A 26,904-nucleotide genomic window follows, 5' to 3' on the forward strand; every position below is an offset into this window, starting at 1 on the left:
AATGGATGTCATGTATATGCCAGATTTGAAAAAAAATTAGGGCTCTCACAAGTTTGGGGGGGGGGGGGGGTGTTGCACTAAAATTCTATTTTGGTATAAATGATAGTACTTCTAGTATCTTGAAATTTCATTGACCTAAGAGATATCTCAGGTTTCAAATCTGGGGTTTCATGTTTCATGCAAGCATGTAGGTCTACAAAACTTTATTTAAAATATTTGTAAAATCACAAGCCCCCCTCATAGGCAAATAAATGTATTGTATGAAAATAAGATATGGATGTCCTTCTCTTGACCCACACTCCGTAAAGGAGACAGGTCTGATAAATCTAGAGTTGACTTGTTTTGATATTATTAGAATGAACTGGCAGTTTATGAAAACATATCTGTCATCTCATATTGTAATATGATAATTATGATGTTTATTCACCTCATTAAGGACCCGGGGGTGGGAGGGTATGTACAGTTTAAATAGAAGGTAACTATAACAATATGAAATAAATAGCAATCATGCAGATGTACTACTACTGCAAGAGTTCACATTGCTGCACTGCACACATTTAACATACATGTAGTGTTACATATGTAATACTGATTTCAGACAAGATTTTAAAAATTAACATAATAAAATACATGTTATGTGTGTAATTTTCAATATATCAGCATTTTAAAGTTCACTAAACATGCATTGAGACACACGATTTTAAAATTGACATTGTCTGACACAGTATAATTAATGATTAATACTGACTGTGCAAATATTAATTATGATGATTTTTTTTCTAAGCATCATCCTAAGGACCAGTGCAAGTTGAAATGGGCTTCCAGCCAACAACTTCAACAGCAATTTGCCATGAAAATCAGCAAGAAAGGTACAATATTTTCTATCTTAGTAAGATAGAATTTTTCATTTTAACACCAGACATTTATAAAGACAATTCTTAGTATATTAGATATTCATCTTTTTTTCAATATTTGAATATACAGAATATATTTTTTATAACAGGTACTTCATTTACATTGATGATGTCATATCCCCTGGACCCCACAACTTCACAGGTTACAGAGAAAATTCAAGAACTTCTGCAAAATGTGGGACTTGGATAGAATCAATAATGTATTTGTGAGCCCAGAGCAATGGATATATTGTGCAACATACTAAAGTGTGAATTTAATGGAAAACAAGTACATGTACTCATGTATTACATGTCTTTTTTAAAGACAATAATATTGTATAAATATAGAGGAAGTGTCATTGTTGATTATTCTAAGTTTTTGATATATCAAAATCAGTAAACATTTCTAAATGAAAATAAAATACCAATTTTATAACTTTAATCAATGTGTTTGAATTTCTCATTTTCTAACCCCCCCCCCCCCCCCCCCCCCCCCCCGTTACACACACTCAGTGCATATATACTGCCAAACGCTCAGCATCAGGTGTGAATGTCACTGGTCCTCGGAGATGACCATCAAAACGGATGCCCAGTGTCACAGTAGATGTGGCACGCTAAAGAACCCTCACTGCTCAATGGCCGTAAGCGCCGAGCAAAGGCCTAAATTTAAAGCCGTTCACCGGTCTTGGTAACGTCTCCATATGAGTAAAAAATTCTCGAGAGAGACGTTAAACAAGATACAATCAATCCATGGGTCGATTGGGTGGAAATCTTTCCATTGATATTAAATATAAAGTTGTTATTTAAACATATTTGGTGCACTATGCTGTATAATCATATCAATTTCTTATAATAGGTAATCGTGTCTGGTTATTATAAAAAAAAATGTATGAAAAATAACTAAATATTAATGCAATCATTGTGAGTGCAAAAAGGTCAATCGCAAGAGCACATACATAAATGCATTGGCGGATATAGTGGGTGGGGTGGGGGGCAACCGGTGCGAGCCCCCCTAAAATTTTCAAGTTTAAAGTAAATCGTGGTCTCTTGTTTAGAGAAATATATACGATAAAAGAATCCATAATTTCCTCCACTCTCAGAGAAATAAATGTCTGACAAAATCTTTTGATTTATTGAATTACTTTTAGTGGGAGAACGGCTACTTTTTCCAAAAACCCTTAAAATTTGCGTTATTTTATTAATTTCACCTTATTAAAAATGACAGAAAATAATAAAAATGACTACATAGGAGACATATTTTAAGCCCTAAAAAATCTGTAAAATCCAGGAGTTTCTGGGGAATCGCCCCCCCCCCCCCCCTTTCAAGGCGGCCCCCAGACCCCTGCCTCATACAGTTGCACCCCCCTCCCAACTTCAATTCCTGATCCGCCCCTGAAATAGCTTATAGAAACCTTCTTATTGTCATGTTCAATTTTCAAAGAGGTAATTTGGGAATGCTTAAACATTCTAAGTTATAAAAAGCAGGGACTGACACTAACGGCTGTCCGATTGTCCGGGACAACTTAAAACGGTGGTCGGACAACTAAGTTCTGTAGTTTACCTGTCCGATGGGACAACCAAAAATAAATGAAGGGTATCCGTGAAATTTTAATAAATTCTACGTGAAAAGAGTCCTTAAAGTTTTTGAGGTACATCTCGTCGATAGAAATAATCTGATAATCAATATGGCGTTTTTCTGGTTTTCCCTGATCTAAATTTAGATTGTTCATTAATATCGACCAATCAGCTTCACGGTATATTTTAATCGCGCCAATCAGATGTCTCTATTGTCGCGTGATTCTTGGAAGTGAACAAACAGATATAGAACACTTTTTCCGAAGTTAAAATTCAATAATTTTTACGAAAAACATGTCCAAAATGAAAAATTATCAATAGGTTATCAAATAATAATTTATTAAAAAGAATTTAAGGGGAATATTCTCTGATTATTTGATCCATTATAGTCTTAAATAAAACATATTACGACGTAAGAAATGACATGTCAGCTTCATGCCAGAAATGAGTGTCATTCAGATCGGGCATCATTTCTACATCATAATCTTTATTAGTTTATAAGTTGAAGACCGTCTGACAGCAGACATGGCCCAACAATTATCGTTGGCAAAGTATTTTAGTGGGGTAAATGATCGTGAAAAGCGAAAGGCAGATGAAACAGAATCCAAGAAAAAGTATGAAACAAAAAGAAGTCGTGGCTTTGTGGAATCGTGGAAAGAGGAATTTCAATGGGTAGAGGACACTGATAAAGGAATGATTTGCAATTATTGCAAAGAATTTAAAGACTTGGCTGGTAAAACAAAGTTTGTAAATGGGAACATTTCATACAGAATTGAAAACATTAGAACACACGATGCATCGGAAAAACATAGAAATTGTGCGGATGCACACTTTGCTGCTCAAAGAAAAGCTGACAATAATGCACAAAATTATCAAGGACCAATGGATCAAGCAATTCGTAAACTTGGTGAAAAAAACAAAACTCTTATTTCATACATGTTCAACACCGCATATTGTGTGTTAAAACAGGAGTTGCCATTTACGCTTTACTCCACAATGCTACAATTACAGATCAAAAATGGTTCTGATCTGATCAGATTGCAAAGTTATCAGTCAGAGAGGGCATGTGCCAGGTAAAAAATATAATAGTAAAATATTGTGAGCCTAAATGCAAGAAAAAATAATATTTCCAATTTAATTTTAATTAATTTCCTTTCTTCCAGACTCAAAATGGGCCTTATATTCTAAAAATAAATGGATGTTAACCTGAGTAAAGTAAAAATAGAAATTCTGATAAAAACAAATGTTCCAACCACCCCCCCCCCCCCTTTTCCCATTTCAACTTGAAGTCAAAAGGTCTGTACTCCTTGCCAAAACTAGTGACTAGTCTAGTTATTTTAGAAAAAGGATATTATTCTTTTCATTTAATTATTGTTTTGAACCATAACAAACTGATGTTTTACGTTTATGATAATTGATGTTGTCTATTGATTTAAGAAAATTGTAGTTGATATTAATGATCTTGGTTCCCATAGTTGACTTTTATAATGATTAATAATTTTGAAGTCTTCAGTCCCCTTAGGCTTTGCTTTCAAACTACGATATTGTAATTTTGATTTTTAGGTTTGCCCCTTACATATCTGATGCCATTAGAGAACCGATTCGAGAGAAGATCGCCAACTGTAAAGCACTGTCTATAATGTATGATGGCGCGACTGATTGCAGCGTCAGTGAAGTAGAAATTGTTTACTGTAGGATGCTTGACAATGGATATCCGAAAGATTTTTTTGTTGGTCTTGAAGAGCTTGAGCATGCTCATGCCGATGGAGTATTTTCAGCAATTGACAAAGCTATGACTGATTATGTTAGTATTCATTGGAAAGAAAAGTTAGTAGGTGCTGGCTCAGATGGCGCTAGTGTCAATTTAGGAGTAAATAATAGTGTAGCCACAAGGTTAAGCAACGGGAAGCCATATGTTTTGAATGTCCATTGTGTAGCACATAGGCTGGAGTTAGGCATTTTGAATGCACTCAAATCTAACCAAAATCTCATTACTGTTCAAGACATGCTTAAAAAGATATACAAGCATTACCACTACTCCCCTAAAGCTTTAAGGGAGCTGAGGAATATAGCTGAGTCACTTGAAGAAAAGGTTTTAAAACCAACCAATTTAAAGGGTACAAGATGGGTTCCCCATATTTCTAAAGCTATGAAGTATTTGGTGAAGGATTACACCGTTCTGTTAGCTCATTTTGAACATGTGTCACAATCGAAGGCAACACCAGAGGTTGTTGGTAGAGGTACATTCATATCAAACAAACTGAAAGATTACAGACTCCTTCAGTTCCTCTTTTTTATGGATGATCTTCTAGAAATCATCAGTGATTTGAGCTTACATTTTCAGAAAGACGGCACAACATGCATTGATTTTCTTGATACCCTAGAAACAGCTGTTCTTAATCTGTTGCAACTTAGGCAGCAGCCTGGTGCAAAACTTCAAGGTTTTCTTGACAGCATAACTGTTCAAAACAACAAAGGGTTATATAAAAACACTGAACTTAAATACTACAGTCCTCAGTTTGACTACACTACGTTACAATCAGTCATTGACATAGTTGTTGATAGAATTTCTGGAAGGTTGGAAAATCCTAACGATCCTACAAAATCTATCCTCCAAGCTGCTCAGATTTTTGATACAAAAGACTGGCCAAACGACAGACAGCAACTAGCTGTGTATGGTACCCAACAACTTCAGCAGCTTAGTGACCATTTTCAGGTCTTTCTTGACAATATTGGTTGTGATAGGAACCAGCTGCTGCCAGAATGGGTGCACGTTAAAGCTCACATTGGCAATAGACTTATTAACAATGTCAACCTTCCAAAGATTAACACTTTATTTGTTCAACAACCTGATCAGTACAAAAACATTTTGATGTTAATAGAAATTGTATTGGTTTTGCCAATAAGTAGTTCTATATGTGAGAGAGGGTTCTCTGCTCTTAAGCGAATCAAATCTGACTGGAGGTCTAACTTGACAACAGACACGATGAATCACTTGCTACTAGCATCAATTGAAGGGCCCTCTCTTGATGAATACAATTCAGAAAGGGCAGTCCATCTTTGGTGGACAGGTGGACAACGACAAAGACGCCCACAATTTGCACCTGGTCCTAACATGGTGGAGGTGGATGAAGACCAGCTTCTGAACTTTTTGTTAAATGTTTAACTTTACATAAAATTTGCAAAAGCTATAATGACTTTCACCTTGACTTTAAAGTTAAAGAAAAAGAAATTATTGGATTCACATATTTGACTTAAATCAATATGAAATTACAATATTAGCATATAGTGTTTTACATAAAATAAGTCAATATAAAAGTCTACTGGTACTATTTTTATTTTTTTATTAGACACAAAAATAATTTTTATTAGACACAAAAATACAATAAGTCACTGTGCAATTTGCTGCAGATCTGGAAGTACATAAATATGGCTCAACTTCTGTCTGTAACTAAGTGTTCTGCCATTAAACATTAAGGTAAAAATGTATATACATAGATTGCTGTCTGAGTGACAGGAGTTTTGAAACCATTCAATACATTATTATTAATTAATGATTTCACATGGAGATCACAAGAAAACCAGGGTAACACTATTAATAAAAAAACACTCATGAGAATGCAATGCATATACATTACAGTTTTTTGTTGGTCAGTTTCGGACAAGTACATTTTCCATTCGGACAACCTAAATTTCATGTTAACTTGTCCGAAGGGACAGGTTGGTATTAAAATTAGTGTCAGTCCCTGAATTTCTATATCTTTCGTCGAGACGACCCTCTCAATCATCGATTCAGTCACAGCAACTTGTACTTTCGGAACCCCTTTTTGTTTTTCAACTACTCTATGGCGATGTACGGAATTCCGAAAAATAATTTCACGTGAAAATACACGATTTTTACTGATCACGTGGTTGCTATCGGTCTCTACCTTAATCCTTTAGTATAACATGAATACAACTTGTGTGTTTGGACACTACATGAATGTCACTACATGTGTATAAGAATCTATGTGTATTATAATTTGTGTGTCTTAGAAAGAGTGGAAGAAGGAGGTAAACATCAGGATTCACTTTTACTTTCAGGGAAATTGTCCAAGCATGATGAGAAAATGAGGAGAATGATGCATTTTCAGGTATAAGAAATTCAATACTTCTTGCTGTTAGCAACAAAGAGAGAGAGATAGGGGAGAGAGAGAGAGAAAATTATCCTTTAGTTTAACTTGAATTAAAAAAAATTACATTTAGACCTGAATGTCACTACATGTGTGTAAAAATTGTTGTCATTTTGAAAGAGAGGGAAGATGTTAGAAAAGGAGAGAAAGAGGGGGAGAGAGAGAGAATGATCCTTTAGTTTAACTTGAATTTAAAAAAATTACATTTAGACACCTGAATGTCACTACATGTGTGTAAAAATTGTTGTCATTTTGAAAGAGGGGGAAGATGTTAGAAAAGGAGAGAAAGAGAGAGAGAGAAAGAGGGAGAGAGAGAGAGAATTATCCTTTAGTTTAACTTGAATTAAAAAAAAATTACATTTAGACACCTGAATGTCACTACATGTGTGTAAAAATTTTTTGTCATTTTGAAAGAGAGGGAAGATGGTAGAAAAGGAGAGAGAGAGAGAAAGAGAGAGAGAGAGAGAGAGAGAGAGAGAGAGAGAGAGAGAGAGAGAGAGAGCATCTTTTAATCCTTTAGTATAACCTGAATATGACTTGTGTGTTTTGACACTACATGGATGTCACTACATGTGTATAAGAATCTATGTGTATTATAATTTGTGTGTCTTAGAAAGAGTGGAAGAAGGAGGTAAACATCAGGATTTACTTTTACTTTCAGGGAAAATGTCCAAGCATGATGAGAAAATAGGGAACAGTGCCATTGTCTCACTTAGAGAAGCCAGTGAGGAGAATGATGCATTTTCAGGTATAAGAAATTCAATACTTCTTGGTGTTAGCAACAATGAGAGAGAGAGAGGGGGAGGGAGAGAGAGAGAAAATTATCCTTTAGTTTAACTTGAATTAAAAAAAAAATTACATTTAGACACCTGAATGTCACTACTGTACATGTGTGTAAAAAAAAATTCATTTTGAAAGAGAGGGAAGATGTTAAAAAAGGAGAGAGAGAGAGAGAGAGAGAGAGAGAGAGAGAGAGAGAGAAAGAATTATCCTTTAGTTTAACTTGAATTAAAAAAAATTACATTTAAACACCTGAATGTCATTACATGTGTGTAAAAAAAATTCTCATTTTGAAAGAGAGGGAAGATGTTAAAAAAGGAAAAGGAGAGAGAATTATCCTTTAGTTTAACTTGAATTAAAAAAAATTATATTTAGACCTGAATGTCACTACTTGTGTGTAAAAATTGTTGTCATTTTGAAAGAGAGGGAAGATGTTAGAGAGAGAGAGAGAGAGAGAGAGAGAGAGAGAGAGAGAGAGAGAGAGAGAGAGAGAGAGAATTATCCTTTAGTTTAACTTGAATTAAAAAAAATTATATTTAAACCTGAATGTCACTACTTGTGTGTAAATTTTTTTGTCATTTTGAAAGAGAAGGAAGATGTTAGAAAAGGAGAGAGAGAGAGAGAGAGAGAGAGAGAGAGAGAGAGAATGATCCTTTAGTTTAACTTGAATTAAAAAAAATACATTTAGACACCTGAATGTCACTACATGTGTGTAAAAAAAAATTGTCATTTTGAAAGATTAGAAAGAAAGAGAGAGAGAGAGAGAGAGAGAGAGAGAGAGAGAGAGAGAAATTATCCTTTAGTTTAACTTGAATTAAAAAAAATTACATTTAAACACCTGAATGTCACTACATGTGTGTAAAAATTGTTGTCATTTTGAAAGAGAGGGAAGATGTTAGAAAGAGAGAGAGAGAGAGAGAGAGAATTAACCTTTAGTTTAACTTGAATTAAAAAAAATTATATTTAGACCTGAATGTCACTACTTGTGTGTAAATTTTTTTGTCATTTTGAAAGAGAGGGAAGATGTTAGAGAGAGAGAGAGAGAGAGAGAGAGAGAGAGAGAGAGAGAGAGAATTATCCTTTAGTTTAACTTGAATTAAAAAAAAATACATTTAGACACCTGAATGTCACTACATGTGTGTAAAAAAAAAAATGTCATTTTGAAAGATTAGAAAGAGAGAGAGAGAGAGAGAGAGAGAGAGAGAGAGAGAGAGAGAGAGAGAGAGAGAGAGAGAAATTATCCTTTAGTTTAACTTGAATTTAAAAAAATTACATTTAAACACCTGAATGTCACTACATGTGTGTAAAAAATTTTGTCATTTTGAAAGAGAGGGAAGATGTTAGAAAAGGAGAGAGAGAGAGAGAGAGAGAGAGAGGGAGAGAGAATCCTTAGTATAACAAGAATACAACATTTGTAATTTGACACTACCTGAATGTCACTACATGTGTGTTAGAATCTATATATATATATATATATACTATATGTGTGTCTTAGAAAGAGTGGAAGGAGAGAGAGAGAAAGAGAGGGAGAGAGAGCAAGCATCTTTTAATCCTTTAGTATAACCTGAATATGACTTGTGTGTTTGGACACTACATGAATGTCACTACATGTGTATAAGAATCTATGTGTATTATAATTTGTGTGTCTTAGAAAGAGTGGAAGAAGGAAGTAAACATCAGGATTAACCTGCATTTCAAATTAAAGTACTCTTTTGCTTTTAGGGAAAATGTTCAAGCATGATGAGAAACTGTGCCATTGTTTCACTTACAGAAGCCAATGTTGAGGATGATGCATGTTCAGGTATAAAACAAATTAATTACTTCTTGCAACTACAACATTAAAAATGAGAGAGAGAGAGAGAGAATCAATTTTTGTTATTTTGACACCTGATTGTCACAACATGTGTGTAAAAATTGGTGTTATTTTGAAAGAGAGAAGAGGTTAGAAGAGAGAAAGAATCAAATTTTTTTGGCATCTGAATGTCACTACCTTAAAATTGGTGTCATTTTGAAAAGAGAGAAGGTTAGAAAATGAGAGAGAGAGTGAGAGAAGCAAGCATTCTTTAGTATAACATAAATATTTCCCTTCACATTTTGATTGATTAAATATTGTTTAACGTCCCTCTCGAGAATCTTTCACTCATATGGAGACGTCACCACTGCCGGTGAAGGGCTGCAAAATTTAGGCCTATGCTCAGCGCTTACGGCCTTTGAGCAGGGAGGGATCTTTATCGTGCCACACCTGCTGGGACACGGGACCTTAGTTTTTGCGGTCTCATCCTAAGGACTGTCCCATTTAGTCGCCTCTTACAACAAGCAGGGGGTACTGAGGACCTATTCTAATCCGGATCCCCACGGGATTTTTACATTTTGAAGCTATCCATGAATTTCAATACATGTGTATAAGAATCCAATGTATATAATGTTCTTTATCACTTAGAAAGAATGGAAGAAGGAGGTTTACAAGATAGAGATAATATGCATATAACTATAAACTTTCTAATGTGTTGTCTTTCAGTAGAGGTGTGTATTGATCAAGATTTTCCGATACGATACAATACAGTATTTTCTGATGCGATATCTGATATATTGGATTTACAATGTAGTTAAGCATTTTCTGAAGTAAAATATCAAAATTAAAAAAAATGAAGTGGTTTAATATCTTTTATTTCATAACAAAACAAACAATGACAATTAAAGTCTGAGGAAACACCAATGTCACAATGTAAAAGCGGGGCTTAAAGTCTGAGGAACCTCTGATGTCACAATGTAAAAGCGAGTATTAAAGTCTGAGGAACAATCTCTCACCAGAGGGCGTTACGCTACGCCCCAGTGAAGCTTGCGTAGCACGCCCTCTGGTGAGAGAATGGTCTGAAGAATCGTGTTCCTGTTAGAAGCCATTTTTAAATTATGAACTTCGATCCCAACTATTAAAAGGGCTATTTTTAAACCCGACATATCGAATCGTCGAAACACCATATTGTATATCGCTAGACAGGCGTATACCGGTGCATTTCGATATATTGATATATTGATTCACCCCTATCTTTCAGGGATATTGCAGTCAATGACTGTGATTCATCTTATAATGCAAAAGTTGGAGATACGCTCCTACAGGTATGAGCAGAATTTATAATTTGTAAATGAACAACACATGAATAAAAGTTGAGAGAGAGGGGGGGGGGGGGCAACCTGCTTCAGGATTTCAGGAATCTTAAATCTATATCTGTATAAGAATTTTTTAAATGTAAAAAGAGTAAGAGAAGAAAGTATACATATTAAAAAAGTATGGCTGCATTTGTAATATCTCTGTGGAATTTCAAAGCAAATATCCTGGCATGGATTGGTTTTTTCAGACAGTGACACTGATGCAGAAGATGTGAAGGATTATATGCTTTTAGGTATGAACAAAGTTGTGGTCAACTACAGAAGAAAGACATCAGAAATGGAGAGAGAAAAAAAGATCTCAGTAAAAGAGATCAGCTTGTATTTCAGACATTCTTTTCTGTAAATTTTGACACTTTACCTGATTGTTACTACATGTGTATAAAAATCCATGTCGTTTTGAAAGAGAGAGTGAGTGATCGACTTGACAAGGAATTCACTTGACAAGGAATTGGTGTTTAGCGAATAATGATGAAACCACAGTACCAATAATGATTCATCACACTTGTCAGAAAGGTCTCTTTTATATAGTTTATACTGACAAAATTTTGGTCTGGTTTCCAACATTGCAAACATTGTAATACGGAATATATAGCTTTAAATCAATTTCATTTATTTATTTTTTTTAGTGAAGGACCCTGATTATGAACCAGACCACTGCTCCGACAGTGATTCAGACTCTCTAATTGAAGGTAATTATCTCTTTAAAGTCATTTTCCCCTGTACTGCAGTACTCAGCAATTGAAACAGAACAATCTTATATACATATATTTACATTCACTGAATTTTTTCTCTTATATTTCTATTGAAATTGACATTGCTTTCATCTGGAGCAATGAAAGCATGTTTGTTGCAAACTTGTTGGATCCAGTTTTTTTGTACCATCTTTCTGTGTAATCATTACCAAATATGGGGCGTCATCAAGGTCAAAGGGTGCGTTGGCTGTTCTGTTTAACGTAACAAATGGGTCAATTATATGATATTTTAGTACTTCAATCTAGTTTATATTTGAAAACAATACAACAAAATATAAATATGAACAATGAAATGTCTTTCTTTGTTGCTTCATCGGGTGATGAAGGTAGCAATCATTGCACAAAAAGTTTACATAACCCGTTTACACGGGTTATGAATTTTTTTTTGCAATGCTAGCTACCTTCATTACCCGGTGAAACAACAAAGAAAGCATTTTATTGTGTAAATAACTTGTTAGCTCACCTGAACCGAAGGTTCAAGTGAGCTTTTCTGATCAACATTTGTCCGTTGTCTGTCATCGTTGTTGTAAACTTTTCACAATTTTATCTTCTTCTCATGAACCACTGGGCCAATTTCAACCAAACTTGGCCACAAGCATCCTTAGGTGAAGGGCTTTCAAGTTTGTTCAAATGAAGGGCCATGTCCCTTTCAAAGGGGAGATAATCACAAAAATGCAAACATAGGGTGGGGTCATTTAAAAATCTTCTTCTCAAGAACCACTGGGCCAGAAGAGCTGAAATTTACCTGAAAGTTTGTTCAAATGATGGCTCCCAGGGGTAGGATGGGGCCACAAGGGGGATCAAAGTTTTACATACAAATATATAGTTAAAATCTTCTTCTCAATAACCACTGAGTCAGAAAAGCTGATATTTACAAGAAAACTTTCTGACATAATGCAGATTCAAGTTGTTCAAACCATGGCCCCGGGGTGTAGGATGGGGCCACAAGTGGGGGGGGGGGGGGTCAAAGTTTTACATACAAATATAGGGAAAATCTTTAAAAATCTTCTTCTCAAGAACCATTGGGCCAAGGAAGTTGACATTTACATGAAAGCTTTCTGACATAGTGTAGATTCAAGTTTGCAAAAATCGTGGCCTCCAGGGGTAGTTGGGGCCATAATAGGGACTAAGGTTTTACATGCAAATCTATATGGAAAGTCTTCAGATATGGACCAAGGTGACTCAGGTGAGCGATGTGGCCCATGGACCTCTTGTTTCTGCAGTGTTCGAAATTAACCATAGACCGATAGACTGAGTCTCTGTCAAATGACACTGGTCTATGCCAATTGTAATTGAGATAGACCAAATTGTCCATGCCGATTTCTCGGTCTAAAACAATAGAGTTATCCCAAAAGTTGACTTCTGATAAACGTTATGAGGAAAGAAGGACATCGTTATGGAAATGGAAAGAAAATATGCTTTCTAAGTACATTAAAAGTAAATGACAGTGTTTTAAATTTGTGGTTTTTTTTTTTCAATGTTGCGGTCTATGCCAATTTCATTAGGTCTATGTCATCTTGTTTTGGCATAGACCAATGGTCTATACCAAGTTTTAAACCAATTTCGAACACTGTTTCTGGTTGTAACACCTATTTGTTTGGGTAAAAAAATATAGTTTATACTTGCACGAACATTTCACACTTAAATATATATTGCTTTCTGTGTTTTAAAGCATAAGCTGCCCCAATACAGTTTATACTCATATAAATCAGGTAGCTTTTGTATTTATTCCTGGAATGTTTTTTGTCAATAGAAAACCAAGATGATCTTCCTGACAGTTTTAGGAAAGTGACCTCATGATAGAAGGTAATTGCCTTTCATCTTCTTTAGTCTCACACCTTGCATGGAAGAAGGGGATATTAAATTGGATCTTTCTATTTATCCATCTGTTAGTCAACCAAGGGTTTTTCAGATGATATCTCAAGAACTTGGAATAAAACTTTGTAGGTGTTATCCTCATGACTTAAGAACGGCCTTTATTTTTAGCTCACCAGAGCTGAAATCTCAAGTGAGATTTTCTGATCGCCTGTTGTCCGTCATCTGCCCATCTGTCTGTAAACTTTTTACATTTTAGACTTCTTCTCCAGAACCACTGGGGCCAATTATAACCAAACTTGGCCAAAAGCATCCTTGGGTGAAGGACTTTCAAGTTTCTTCAAATGAATGGCCATGTCCCCTTCTAAGGAGAGATACTCACAAAAATGCAAAAATAGGGTGGGGTCATTTAAAAATCTTCTCAAGAACCACTGGGCCAGAAAAGCTGAGATTTACATGAAAGCTCCTGACATAGTGCAGATTCAATTATGTTAAACTCATTTACATAACTAATAAATAGAAAAAAAATATTTTAAAAATTTTATCCGTAAGAACCATTAGGCCAAAGAAGTTTACATTTGCACGAAAGAATCCCGAGATAGTGCAGATTCAAGTTTGTTAAAATCATGGTCCCCAGGGGTAAGATGGGGGCGAAGTAGGTAGTCAAAATTTTACATGCAAATATATTATATAATAGGGAAAATCATTAAAAATCTTCTGAAAAATCACTGGGCCAGAAAAGTTTATGTTTACATGAAAGCTTCCTGACATAGTATAGATTCAAGTTTGTAGAAACCATGGTCCCTGGGAGTAAGTTGGGGCCACAATAGAGATCAAAGTTTTACATGCGAATATATAGGAAAAATCTTTAGAGACTCAGGTGAGCAATGTGGCCCATGGGCCCCTTGTTTTTAAGTCAAATGCTTAAAGGCCAATGTTGTGATGTTGCACAGTGTAGAAAACATGTAGTTTGTGGATGATATCTCAAGTAGCATATAAGATCTTTGCAAATTCCTTATATACCAATAACAAATACCCATTATTTTTTATGTGAACTACTTAAGTCATATTATCTTACTGGACCCTAATGAGATTTTGGCATGAAACTGCTGATTTTTGAAAAATACCTAAATGTCCTACGCATGTCCTACGTCCTATATTATTTTCTTGTTCAAAGTTTCTAAATGATGTCTCAAATAGTATTTGAGGTCTTGGTTTAAAACTTTGCTTGTACTTTAAGTTTTCTTATTACAAATAAAGACCCCTTTTGTAATGAAGGTCTTGATCAAAATAAAGGTATAGGAAATTGTTTCATGAAGTAAAGAAAGTAAAATTCTATAAATTTGCTTGCTGTACTTGATAGTAACAAAGTTTATATTATAGTTTCAGAATGTCCTACCATTGATCCTGGAAGTGAAAAAGTATCTGATAGTGAAGAAAGCTACAGTAGCATAGAGAGTGAAAACTATCCCATGCTCTCTAGAAAGAAAGAAAAAGACATTTCTTTTTAAGCCATAAGGTGTTCCCAAAAATTCAGTTGGAAACTTCAACAAACTGCATGCCTGCTTTTTAGTGATAAGATGATTGCTAACATTGCAAGACATCTTGAACTAGCACACAAAGCAGAAGTTGAAGTAGCCAGGGTTTTAGCTTTCCCCCCAAAAAGCAAAGAAAGGGGATAAATGAGGGAGGAACTTCAAAGTATTAATATGTGCATTATGTATAAATTTATTTGATGTAATCACTAGTAAAACCGATTTTGCTTAATATACATTTTTTTCTATGCACTGCATAATTATGTAGATGCAATAACTGGGACTTAACATTTGAAAAGAAGTTGTTTGTGATTCTTTGCAATTGTACTATGAACCTGTAAGTTACATCATTAAATATAATGCTAGATTCAATACTTGTCCTGTCATTCAGTCTCGAAATGGTGGCTTTCTAAATGGAAATGTCTACTATGCACTTGACCTATATAGCTTTGCCAGAAAATGAAGAATTTATGCTTAAATGCATGTAATATAAGTGTAGCGAACAGCATAAGAGGGAACTTATACTGCCTCGCTAGAGAGCTAGCTTTTCTAGTGATGTGGTAGAATCTCTCTTGATTATGCAAGTTAAGCAACAGCGAGCGTGATCAGCACTTGGCTGGGTGACAGCTACATGTTACAAATTGGTGTCAGTGGTGGGATAGCCATGTAGTGCTATCCCGTTTCACAAGCATAGGGGTCAACTGCAATTTTCCTCAAAAGTACATTACCGTGGCCAATTAATAGCACAGGCACCTGAAGTATGGGGTATTAGGCTTAACCCCCCCCCCCCCCCTTACCAGTATAATAAAATATACCGGTAGAAGGCCCAATCTCTAAAGCTTACAAAAAGCATCAAATGATTACATAAATTGAAAGAGGGATGAGATAGACAGGGAATTCACACATTTCAGAGTTATTGTCACGAAAAATTTATAAAAGGGGGGGTGGGTGGGTAGTAATATCCGTACTTTAGTTGCCTGTGATTAATGGAACCCACAAAAATCTTGGGTGTCAACTACCTAATTAAAAATATTTTTAGAAAATAATTCTATTTGTTACAAAACTTTGATTGGCTGGTTATTGAAATACACTACTAGCATCCCACTACATGTGTATGACAGACGTCTCCATATGAGTGAAAAATTCTCGAGCCAGACGTTAAGCAAAATACAATCAATCAATCATGTGTATGACAGGAATATATTCAAAATAAAGACATGTGTATCGAGTGGTTAATGAGAGGAGATAATTAGATGTAAATTCGAAATTAAACGCAAGTAGTCGGTTTCATGTGTGTCTACTAACATCCCACTACATGTGTATGACAGGAATCTCAATATTAAATACTCAAAGTAAAGACATGTGTATCGAGTGGTTAATGAGATGAGATAAATACCGGTAAGTTCATAATTTAACGCAAGTAGTCGGTTTCATGTGTGTATATCAACACTGACAATGTAGTGAGAATCATGTGTGTGTCAGTGAAGAGTCACGTGGTCAGATGTAGTGGAGTTCAGGTGAAATTTCAAATTTTTAATAAAAGGATTTCATGGGTAATAAACCCTGTTGGCACATTAGAGCAGGCCCTCTTTTACAAATTTGCTCAAAATTGCTCTCCAACATGCTTAGAAAATAGTGTAGTGACTTTCAGGAGTAAAGTCATGTGTAGTGAGTTTCAGGTGTATACAAGTATGTGTGTGTGTGTGTGTGTGTGTGTGTGTGTGTGTGTGTGTGTGTGTGTGTGTGTGTGTGTGCGCACACACACACACACACACACACATATATATATATATATATATATATATATATATATATAATGTATATGTGTAAAAAAAAAAAAAGAGAATATCTTTAATGCTACTGCCCTTACAACTAGTCCTTTACCAAAATTGTAAAAATTTTGATCCAAGGGGTAATGGTTTCGTTCCAGGGGGAATCCAAAATTATCATAACCATTATTATCGTTATTATTTCAAAGACTTCTTTGTGTTTCCTGATGTGAAAGGTGAAGATAAAGAACAGTGATCAATCTCATAATTATAGTATAAAAACTAAATGCATATGTTGGAAAAGCTGAAAAGGATGTACACAAATTTCTTAATTTCGTAACCCCAAGGCTTTGATTGTAGGATGAGTGCTAATTAGTCACATTGTGGTGATTTTGTTGGTTTTTTCTCTCTATTTTATTAAAACATGTTGCATACAGAATTCAAATCTACAAAAAATCATCAATATAAAGAAACACAAACATGCATATGCAAGGTGAAGATAACGAACAGTGATCAATCTCATAACTCCTATAAGCAATACAAAATAAACAGTCGGGCAAACACGGACCCCTGGACACACCAGAGGTGGGATCACGTGCCTAGGAGGAGTAAGCATCCCCTGTTGACCGTTTACACCCACCGTCAGCCCGATATCCTGATCAGGTAAACGGAGTTATCCACAGTCAAAATCTGTTGTAATCCCTGCACCATCAATTTGTTTGTCAGTAGCTTACCTCGATTTAAAAACTGACTATACGCAGAACAAGCTCTTGCATATCGAATCAGTTGAGATATATAAACACCATATGGTTCTTAACAACCATACAATGCTCACATTTTACACCATTGTTCCATTTACTTATATTAAGTTATCCAGTATGCAATTCAATAGTTTGTAATTGAATTCAGCAATATTTTGTCGTACATATACATAAGTTTAGACATATATGCATTTCTCCAGACATATTCATCACTGAATTCAAACATTTTGTGCCACATATGTTCATAAACTGATCTTTGATTTTGATTTTTTTTTTATTTGCGAACAATAATTGAATAACAAGTCACTTTTAAGATCTTTTACAGATCTTATATCTCTAAATAGAGAGTATTTCGTTTTTTATACATTATACCAACGTTACAAAATGTCTTTGTGCTCACTGGGTGCCCTCTTAATCATGATATGTTCACACAGTATGTTGATTTTTCCCAAATATGTCCTAAAAATGTTCAACAATATACAAATATCCTTCATCATCAGATACATTTTTGATATACAGACTACCGTTTTATGTCCTTTCAAAAAGCATTACTCTCTTTTTATAAGTATTTAGGTCCCTTGCAATTAATGATAGGAATGTTAAATTATTATTATTCATGTGATTGGGAAGATTGCTAATTAACATTATTTTGAACCTGAATCTTTTTGGTTTTTCTTTTTATTCTTTTTTAAATCTCAGATAAATGTATCAAGTTTCTTTTGACCCTCATTGAACTATTCCTTGGTAGGGATGCACTTCTCATCTTCCTTTAATTAATACTTGTTAGCAATTTTCCTGACGATGAGTGCAAGTTTTTTCGCCGGGTCATTTTGATGGGTTTGTTTGATCTATGCCAGTGGTATCTAGGTCCTGACCCAGTACACGTCAACGGTGGTCTCGGCAAAACATGCACTGATGTTCAAAGCTATAAGTTATTCCCGTATTGCTTTTACCTGTTCAGATACGATTTCCTCCATTATTTCCTGTTTTTGTTCACTTGATGCAGATAAAATTGGAAATTTTATGAGAGACACGGAGGGATGGACTCTTATGTAATTTTCAATTTCTTAGCATCAAGTGCTGTTAGAGCATTTCTCACCTTTTCGCCTGCATTTAAATTACATGTTCGTAGCGCTTTTATTAACTGATAAGCATGTTCAGCTGACTTATGGTGTTCACCAAATACTTTTTTGATCTCACAAGGGAAGAAATGTAAAATTGTGAAGTTTCTTTTTCTTGGAAAGCGATCACATTTTCAGTTGTTGTATAATGTTGACAGTCCGGAGATCCCGGTTTATGACCAGTCTCGAGAGATACAATGTACTATACAGGCCTTTTCACTGTTGCCTTACTGAGCTCTGTGTCCAAATTCCCAGCAATTATAACACTGAAGCTTTAGAAAGTTGGTACCTTGATCGTAATGGTAGAGACGGAATTTAAAACCAGCACATATCACATTTCTTTGGAGGGATATATCAATCATTGGTGCGATGTACAAGAATTTATTTCTGTTGAGCACACTTATCATTCGATTGGTAAGAGAATATTTTATGTTCTTATGTCTTAGATCGTTTTTTGCTCGTAATATCAAAGTTGTTCAGCATCTCATAAACCGCACTAACGTCAACAGGAATGGATAAGCTATTAATGGCTATCCGGGGTTTTGGGATATTTTCACCTGTTGATTACGGTTTTGAGTCATCAACCTGAACCACAATATTCCAATTGCAAACCCTTTAACAAGTAATTTTGAACGACTGTCCGTACACGTGATATACACTCGCCATAAAATCTCTCTCCAATTGAATAGTATGTATCTTATTCCCCACTCTAATTACAGCAGATAGATATTATACACTATGCTATTGTCAGAAACACAGAACAGGATGAAAATAAGTCCATTCAGATTGCCTGTCACATGACTGCTTACTCATATTGTGTTAATGTTACATATATTATGTAAAACCTCTCAAAAGTATATGCGCGTAAGGGTATTTGAGTTTTAAGAATTCATCTTCTTTTGTACTTTTTAGCTTAGGTGTTCCGCAAAGGAATCATTTTAAGATTATGTAGCTATTAGGAATAACGATACTTTTAAATAATACTCACATGATCAATAATGCCCGTTGACATCATGTTTTTGCGCTATACAATATAGAACTTAAATCTTGATAAACTAAAAGAAGAGGTTCAAAGCTATGTCATTGAGAAACACCAAGGTCATTATCGAGATAACCACATCATTTACATTGATCGCTCTCCAGGGGACAAAGTGCATAAGAAACACATCTCGTTTACCTTTGCTGTTTGAATACTCTAAAGGACTTCTAAACATGTCAGAAGAAACTTAAGAAATGAAAGCTTGCTTTGAACTATTTTGCAGTACAAACCTATAGAAACAAGGGATTGTTGTATAGTATAGTCAATATTTTCAGCCGCGGAATGTTTTGTCGGTAGGTGGCGCGCGTGCAGTAGCGGGTATCAATAATGCCGTCTAGACGTTAGTTCGGTGTTAGTATAGCATCGTTCAGTTTCGAGTTTAAAATGTCAAAGTATTGTTGTGTACCAGAATGTACGGAATTTGGAGGACACAAATTCCTCAGAGATCAGATAGAAGATCGTCATCAAACGAATTGATCCAAAAATAAAACAACTTTGGAAACCTTGACCTAATGATGTAAGCAAAGCACACCTTCTTTTGACCGGCTATAAAAGCGTATTATTAGTTTAGTAAGCATATAAGTTTTTCATAAAATCAGTGCTTTTGTCGCATCTATGTGTATGACCTTTCAATGAATTATTCGTCTGTTCACAGTTCAATGGATCTATATATTTAATCCAAAATTCTTCGGCGAAAAATATAGTGCTTTTTAACAAATGTAAATAAATAATGAAAAAGGAGAAGCATTAATATGTAGGCCCCTTGTCTTATATCATATTTTACTGGAGGAATATCGGATTTTCTATTCCTTATATTTACCAATTAACTTAGTATATGTGCATTACAGAAATACTTCCTGTGACGCATAGATCTGTAAGCGGAATTTATTCAAATTGTGCGCCGTAATTGATGTTATTTATAAAGTTTCTGTCTTTGTGTATAATTTTCGTTGAGATTAAAAAATATGCAGAGCAATGTATTTAAGTTTCAAATACAATTCAATAATAATATATTTGTTTATAACATCAGTCCAGGTAATCAAAAAAAATGTAAATTATGTTTGATTACTTGGAATGTTAAACCAGTTTGCCGGCTTTATATTCATAATTCACAAAGTGCACGCTCTTCATTCTGATGCCACCCTTCATACAATTCACACAGTGCGCTCGAGTAGAGTTTGGGAATATCCCCTTTGTTCCGGTGAGACGGGTTTGGGTGTGGCACTGCCGTACAATTGTCAGTTTGAATATATAAAAAATGGTTACATTGAACCAAACTCTTTGTCATATACTTTCAAGTTACATGTAAAAAGGTGTCCCACCATCTCCCAATCAAACCCTTCTATGATCTCCTATCTTTTATGAACGAAGAGCCACGCTAGTAAATATCAGCAATGTTTGTACCCACCGTCCACCCCTTCTACCTCCATTTACTGTATATACTTTTGTTATTTACCACGTAACTGACACTGCCTTGATTTGTTGTTGCTACCCACCCTTTTTTGTGGGCAGGCAATATTTTATGCTACATGTAGTCTTTTTACATGTGTATGCAATAGGGAGTCATCTTGTTAGACCCACTATCGGATGTTTTTATTTTGTGCATATATGTTTTCTTTCCTTCAAGTTTAAGTTTTATTTTTCTCATTCGCTGTTAACACACATTAAACAAGCATTCAAAAACAATATTCACGCATGTACAAGTAATTCATATAAATATATATCACAATATTCATAATGAATAAATATAATAATAGACTATATATACATTTAACCCGGAGGGTTTACTCTCTCGGTAATTAATTGTATGTATTTACACAATTTTAAAAGTTTTTTTTTTTTTTTTTGCCAATAGATTATGAAGTTTTATAACATTAGGTTTAGTATGAAATATTTCTGGTATATAATGTCGTCTAAATTAATATCATTTAAAGCAGGACACATCAGAATATAATGCATCTCATCTCCAATATCAGAACTGCAAATATTACATTTTCTTGGATTTCGATCTATATCTACCACCTTCCCGTTTCTATGAGTAATTTATTATTTGTAGTTCTAAACCTGGTTAATATACATTGCTTATGTATTGAAATATTTGATAATATATATTCTTGACATTTAAAACTAAGATTTGTAAACAGTTTGTAAGTTATACCCTGTAGTTGAAACATATCTATGTATATGTATGTACTCATGTAAATGACCCTTGAATCTGGTCTGTCCTCTTCCTAACACTTGACCTGAAGTTCCAGTTTACTCAGCCCTTTCCACCTACCTGTCCAGCAGTCGACGATTAACCTCAAACCTGTGAAGATCTGTTGCTAAGTGTTATGATATTCAAGATACATGTCCTTTGTTGAGGCCCTGCTGAATTAAGGTAGGGCATTGTTTATATGTCTTGTGTTCTTATATCATGTAATATCTCGGTTACACGATATTGGCGTTGTCGGTAGGATTTCAACCACGTATGATGTTGGCGTCGCCGGTTACACGATATTGGCGTCACCGGTGAACATTTATTTTGCAATATTTGCAAACATGGTAATATATTATCACCGTATATTTTTTTGTCATTTTGTGGAATAACGTGTTGAGTGTTTAATATCTAAACGTGTATTTACGATATTCCAACGTTCAATTACATGTATATTGAACCATTTTGCTATTAAATTCGTCGTGTTGAGCGTTTACAGCGCATACTCATGATATATTCATACATTGAACCTTTTTGCTAGTGGACGTTTGATATTGATACGTTTATATACGAACTCTAGCAGTTCAACCACTTTACCATTTATTGTGTTAGATATATACGTTGACAAATAGCACATGGTGATGATTTACTTCGTTTTCATTAAACTTTATTGCTGGTGTTTGAATCTTGTCATTCCTATCGGTTTTGAGCGTTTCTTAAAACGTTAAATCGATTAATAGTTCATTCTTGAAACGCATTTTCTATTTTTGACAGTTTGTGAAATATGTTTGTCGTCTTGTCAGGCGTTATTTTTTTCACGCTCCGTTTTTGACGCCAAATTGGCACAGAACAATTTTCTGTGACGTGTACATCTATTTCTGCTTTGGGAAAACACCTGTTCCTTTACATTGTACCAGTTTAAAGTTAATTGTATTTTTTTCGTTCTTTGAATTTTAATTATTTGTTTTCCAAAGTATGTTTTGTTTTTCTATGTCTCTAGTGTTTTATTTGGAGATTTACTGTTGAAATATTGTGTAACTCAAACAAATGTGCTGACCTTCATTTGAAATCCATTATAATGGTTGTATATCAACATAAACATGGATTAAGTCTATCATAGTTGTTTAAATGCGTGTTACATGCAAGTTTGCTGATTTACCTGAGGATATATTTTGATACTTGCAGAAATATGATTCCAACCATAACAGAAATGGTAAAATGTACTTTTAAGCATTTTGCATTAATTTGATTTGTAAATGATGTACACTGTACGTCTATTGTGTAATTCATTATCATATATATATACAGTACACGACACGAGTTTTATGCGTGTTCCACGCAACGCGGTGGAACAAATTTGCCCCAAACACGGTGGACCTTTAAAATTGTCGGCACCTTTGAAGTCCTATTTTTCCGCGCGAGCTAGACATTGAAGTCCACGGAGGATCTCCGTGAATGCCACCGCGCATCTCCATGGATGTCACCTGTACCTCTGTCGATGCCACCGTGTACCTCCGTGTGATAAAACAAAGAAATATTTTCCGAAGTGATTCACCCAAAAAACCTTTTCGCTTGGCCAGCATGCATACCCCCACCCCATTACTTATTTAGAAATTAGCTATAAATCATTCAATTCTTGTAATTGTTGTTTAATGATACGTTGGTGTTTTCGGTACATATCCGTATGTAGACTCTCCTGCAGACGTTCACACCTTTTTATGAAACGCCCAAATTCTCGACATCCTGTGTATAAACACCTGTGTTATTCCTACCACTCGTCGGTACATTGTTTCACGGCACGTGCAACACAATTTCACCAAATAAAAGAAGGGTCATGAACAACGACAATCACATGCCAGTAATTTCAATTTGATAAATAGCAGTTCAAAAAAATGTGTACCATAAGCAATTGTTTATTTTTACGTAAAGTTTTCATTGTAATTAGGAATACATGTATGTGATTAAGGTCAGCTATATACAGTCATGTACATGCTTATATTGGATATGAATTTCATTATGTACTCAACTGTGAAGCAATGTGAGCAAAGGATCAAATTTTCATCACCTAAACAAAGAAAAATTAAAAGTATCATTACTTTTAAACAAACCTTTAGAAAACTCCGTACTTTCATTAAGAAAATAATGAAATAAAATGTGCTCCCCTACCTAGAATGCCCATACTTCACATTAATAATAACACGGTTTTTTTAAAATATTTTTTTTTTAATTTGATAAATACTTTATTACACGCATGTATTATTTACTAAGTGTATATATAACAGCATTTTGTCTTTATATTTTTGTATACCATTGCATAATGGTGATGAGATCCAATAAATTGAATTAAGTACATGTAGCCTTGAAATATCACAAAGTATAGAGTTGACAACGATTGAAATAAAAATGCAGACGTTTTCTCGTTTATTCAGTAACTCAATAACTTGCGCGTCTTCTGAATGAAAGTTGTAAAATAAACGTACTAGGTTTTGGTCAGTTATAACATAATAAGGGGGCAAAATTCATCTAATCTCCACTAGCAATGGGTTTTGAGTCAACTGTGCCTTCGTGGACGAATAATTTCGGCTAGCGAAGATGGAAAAAAGCCTAGATAACATGTATTATGAAGGTGAAATCGAAGAATTATCCAGTAAATCCCATGATGTTGCAGTATACATAGCATGTATTTATTTTATTTTTGACCGAGAGGGAGATTATACAGCTAAGCACGTAACGTCGTTTTAGAAGGGGGGGGGGGGGGTTCATTCATTAGTCCTAACCCGGACCAGCCGAAAAAATTAAACATGTAAAGAAAACAAAATGGGAAATAAAAAAATTATCAGAATGAAAGGGGGTGGATAATTAATCAGAAAGAAATTGTACTTTCAAGATTTATACTAAACGTATTAAACTTCCCGTATCTGCATACATTCATGAATATCATAATCAATGCTTACCAATGCTCTCTCTCTCTCTCTCTCTCTCTCTCTCTCTCTTGCTTTCATTATCTAATGCATCTAAAGATTAAATTAAAGATTTTAATAATCGATAGCGTATATGAATAAAATCCAATAATCGTTAAGTCATTTCTGTTTATATTGATATTGTGTTTTTTTTTTCATGAACTAGTTGCGTTTGACACCGAGGATTTATATACTTAAATATTGATTACAAGCACGTAGAATCGGAGAGGGTGTACTTTGAAAACTTGAAAGTTAAGGATTTAGCCTCCTAGCTTGTAGCGACCTACCCACTGCACGATTTTTGAAATTGAAGTCGGAAGGGGAAATTGAGACAGTTTCAGACTACTACCCCCCCCCCCCCCCCCACACACACACACACACACCACACACACACACACACACACATGCTCCCAATTTAAGGTTTTCGTAATCGGACAATTTAAGCACCATTTTTGTTATTTTATTGCTTGTCAAGAAATTTACACAACTTAACCGTCAACACACCCCTTCCGATACATTGAAAAATATAAGTAATGTTAGCACGGGGCTCTATAAAGTTCAATCTGCAGTTTGGTCATACTTCGTCATTCAATATTAACTTATTCAAAATAAAAAAAAAGTTTGTCGGGTTAGCGGTACTATGATGTATGACTATAACAATGACCTGTGTATAACTTGTACATTCCATGCAAATTCGAAGGGGTTTTCGCCTCAGTAGAACAATGGGGGTCAGCTAATCCGTGTATTTGAAATCAACACAAGTGCTTCAGCAGAAGTACTAACTTCTTGCGGAAAGTGTGAAATATATTGGGTCGGCGTAAGATACCCGTGATCTTAGACTAGATCTGATATCGCGCCGACCCAATATATTTCACACTTTTTATGAGAAGTCAAAACACAAACTAGCTAACCGTAATTTAGTAAATACTGTGAGAAAGACCCTAGGAATTTGCATGGTATTACTTATTATACAAAAATCATTGCATTATCCAGACACTCCCGATGAACATTTTTTTTAAAATGAAAACCTCTATCAAAGTACATCGAACATAAGTCTCGGTCAAATGTAATCAACTCGGGATTTTAAAAATAAATCATCCGATGTTTTGTATTTTTGCTTCTATTAATTACGTAATAAATTAATTCCAATTTGTTAATCATCGACAATGCTCTAATTTCTATATTGGATCAAGTTATATTTGTCAAGATGCATATTAACACAATGTGATGGAAGTAATTATGTTAAACAGCGCATTTGTCAGAGAGAGAGAGAGAGAGAGAGAGAGAGAGAGAGAGAGAGCACATCGGTAATTATTAAATATCCCTATCGCATGTTGTACATGTATGTTTTTCATTTACTGAACATACTAATTCGCATTCAAAACAGGAATTGCTTGCAAGTACGCATTATTTAAACATAGAATTTAAGAATATTTTAATGAAGAAAGAAGACTAAAAGAAAAAAAGAATTCAAAACCAGGTTTTCTTAAAAACATAATATATAGTGTTTGGTATCGTTGGAATTGGCTCAAAATGCTGAAAAACAATATAAGTATCAGTGGGGAAAATATTTACATTTTTTTCTTTTCTTAAAATTTCTCCCTTATCTTGATTATTTGGCCTGCGGCACATTTTCACGTCTTCCGCAAGGCGCCCGTGGCCAGAACAAAGGTCTTAGCAGCTGTGTGTATTCGCAAATAACACACACCGTGGAACACGGGGGACACGGTGTATCTCCGTGGATTTTCCACCATGGTCTTTCCACGGTGGGGTGTATAAAACTCGTGTCGTGTACTGTATATATATATACTGCGAATTTTATGTATGCATGTTGCGAAATTGATGTATGCATGATGTACGTCTGATACAATTAAGTTAGACTGGTCAGCTTTGAGTTTGAGTGGTGATAGTTAATTGATAATATGAAATGTGATGGTATAAATTTAAACAATTAAAACTTTGTCTAGGATTACATCATATGACTGAGGTGTGTATTGTAGAAAATTGTGCAAAAGGTTGTAAAGCATTGAAAATATTAAGATTTAATTCTTATCAGTAATGTTGTTACTAAGCATCATGTAATATTGGTAAATTGTTGAAGATTTTGAAAGTGCGTATTTGCAATGAGATATCGGGACATGATATACTGTATATGAGAATATAGTATTAAATAAATAATATGATTATCAAACTCTGAGACTGATATATATATATAAAGCACTAGAATGACCAACGACATGAACAATTGGAATTGCCAAATTTTCGGGACAACCTGTCCCTTCGTCAGGACGTGAAAGGATTACATTATGGAGAAAACACAAATATAATTAACAATAAGCACTAAAGCTACACTACAAAACTAGCTTA

At 34.7% G+C, this 26,904-nt stretch overlaps 2 protein-coding genes across 2 annotated transcripts in view; both read left to right on the top strand.

Annotated features, from left to right (window-relative positions):
• The window catches only part of LOC125679644 (low-density lipoprotein receptor-related protein 4-like), a 408,142-nt gene that overhangs the window by 263,493 nt on the left and 117,745 nt on the right, over positions 1-26,904 (top strand). The window lies entirely within an intron of this gene.
• Positions 2,994-5,634, top strand: LOC125658327 (zinc finger protein 862-like). Its single transcript, XM_048889559.2, has 2 exons — positions 2,994-3,541; positions 4,032-5,634. Exons 1-2 carry the CDS (start codon positions 2,994-2,996, stop codon positions 5,632-5,634), a joined length of 2,151 nt encoding a protein of 716 aa, XP_048745516.2.

The sequence above is a fragment of the Ostrea edulis genome, chromosome 2 (genome assembly GCF_947568905.1).
Source record: "Ostrea edulis chromosome 2, xbOstEdul1.1, whole genome shotgun sequence".
Lineage (NCBI taxonomy): Eukaryota > Metazoa > Mollusca > Bivalvia > Ostreida > Ostreidae > Ostrea > Ostrea edulis.

Excerpts from the sequence above, each read along its gene's own strand:
- LOC125658327 (XM_048889559.2), top strand. The coding sequence starts at position 2,994 with ATGGCCCAACAATTATCGTTGGCAAAGTATTTTAGTGGGGTAAATGAT. Across the intron at positions 3,542-4,031 it reads TCAGAGAGGGCATGTGCCAG|GTTTGCCCCTTACATATCTG; the intron begins GTAAAAAATATA and ends TTTGATTTTTAG.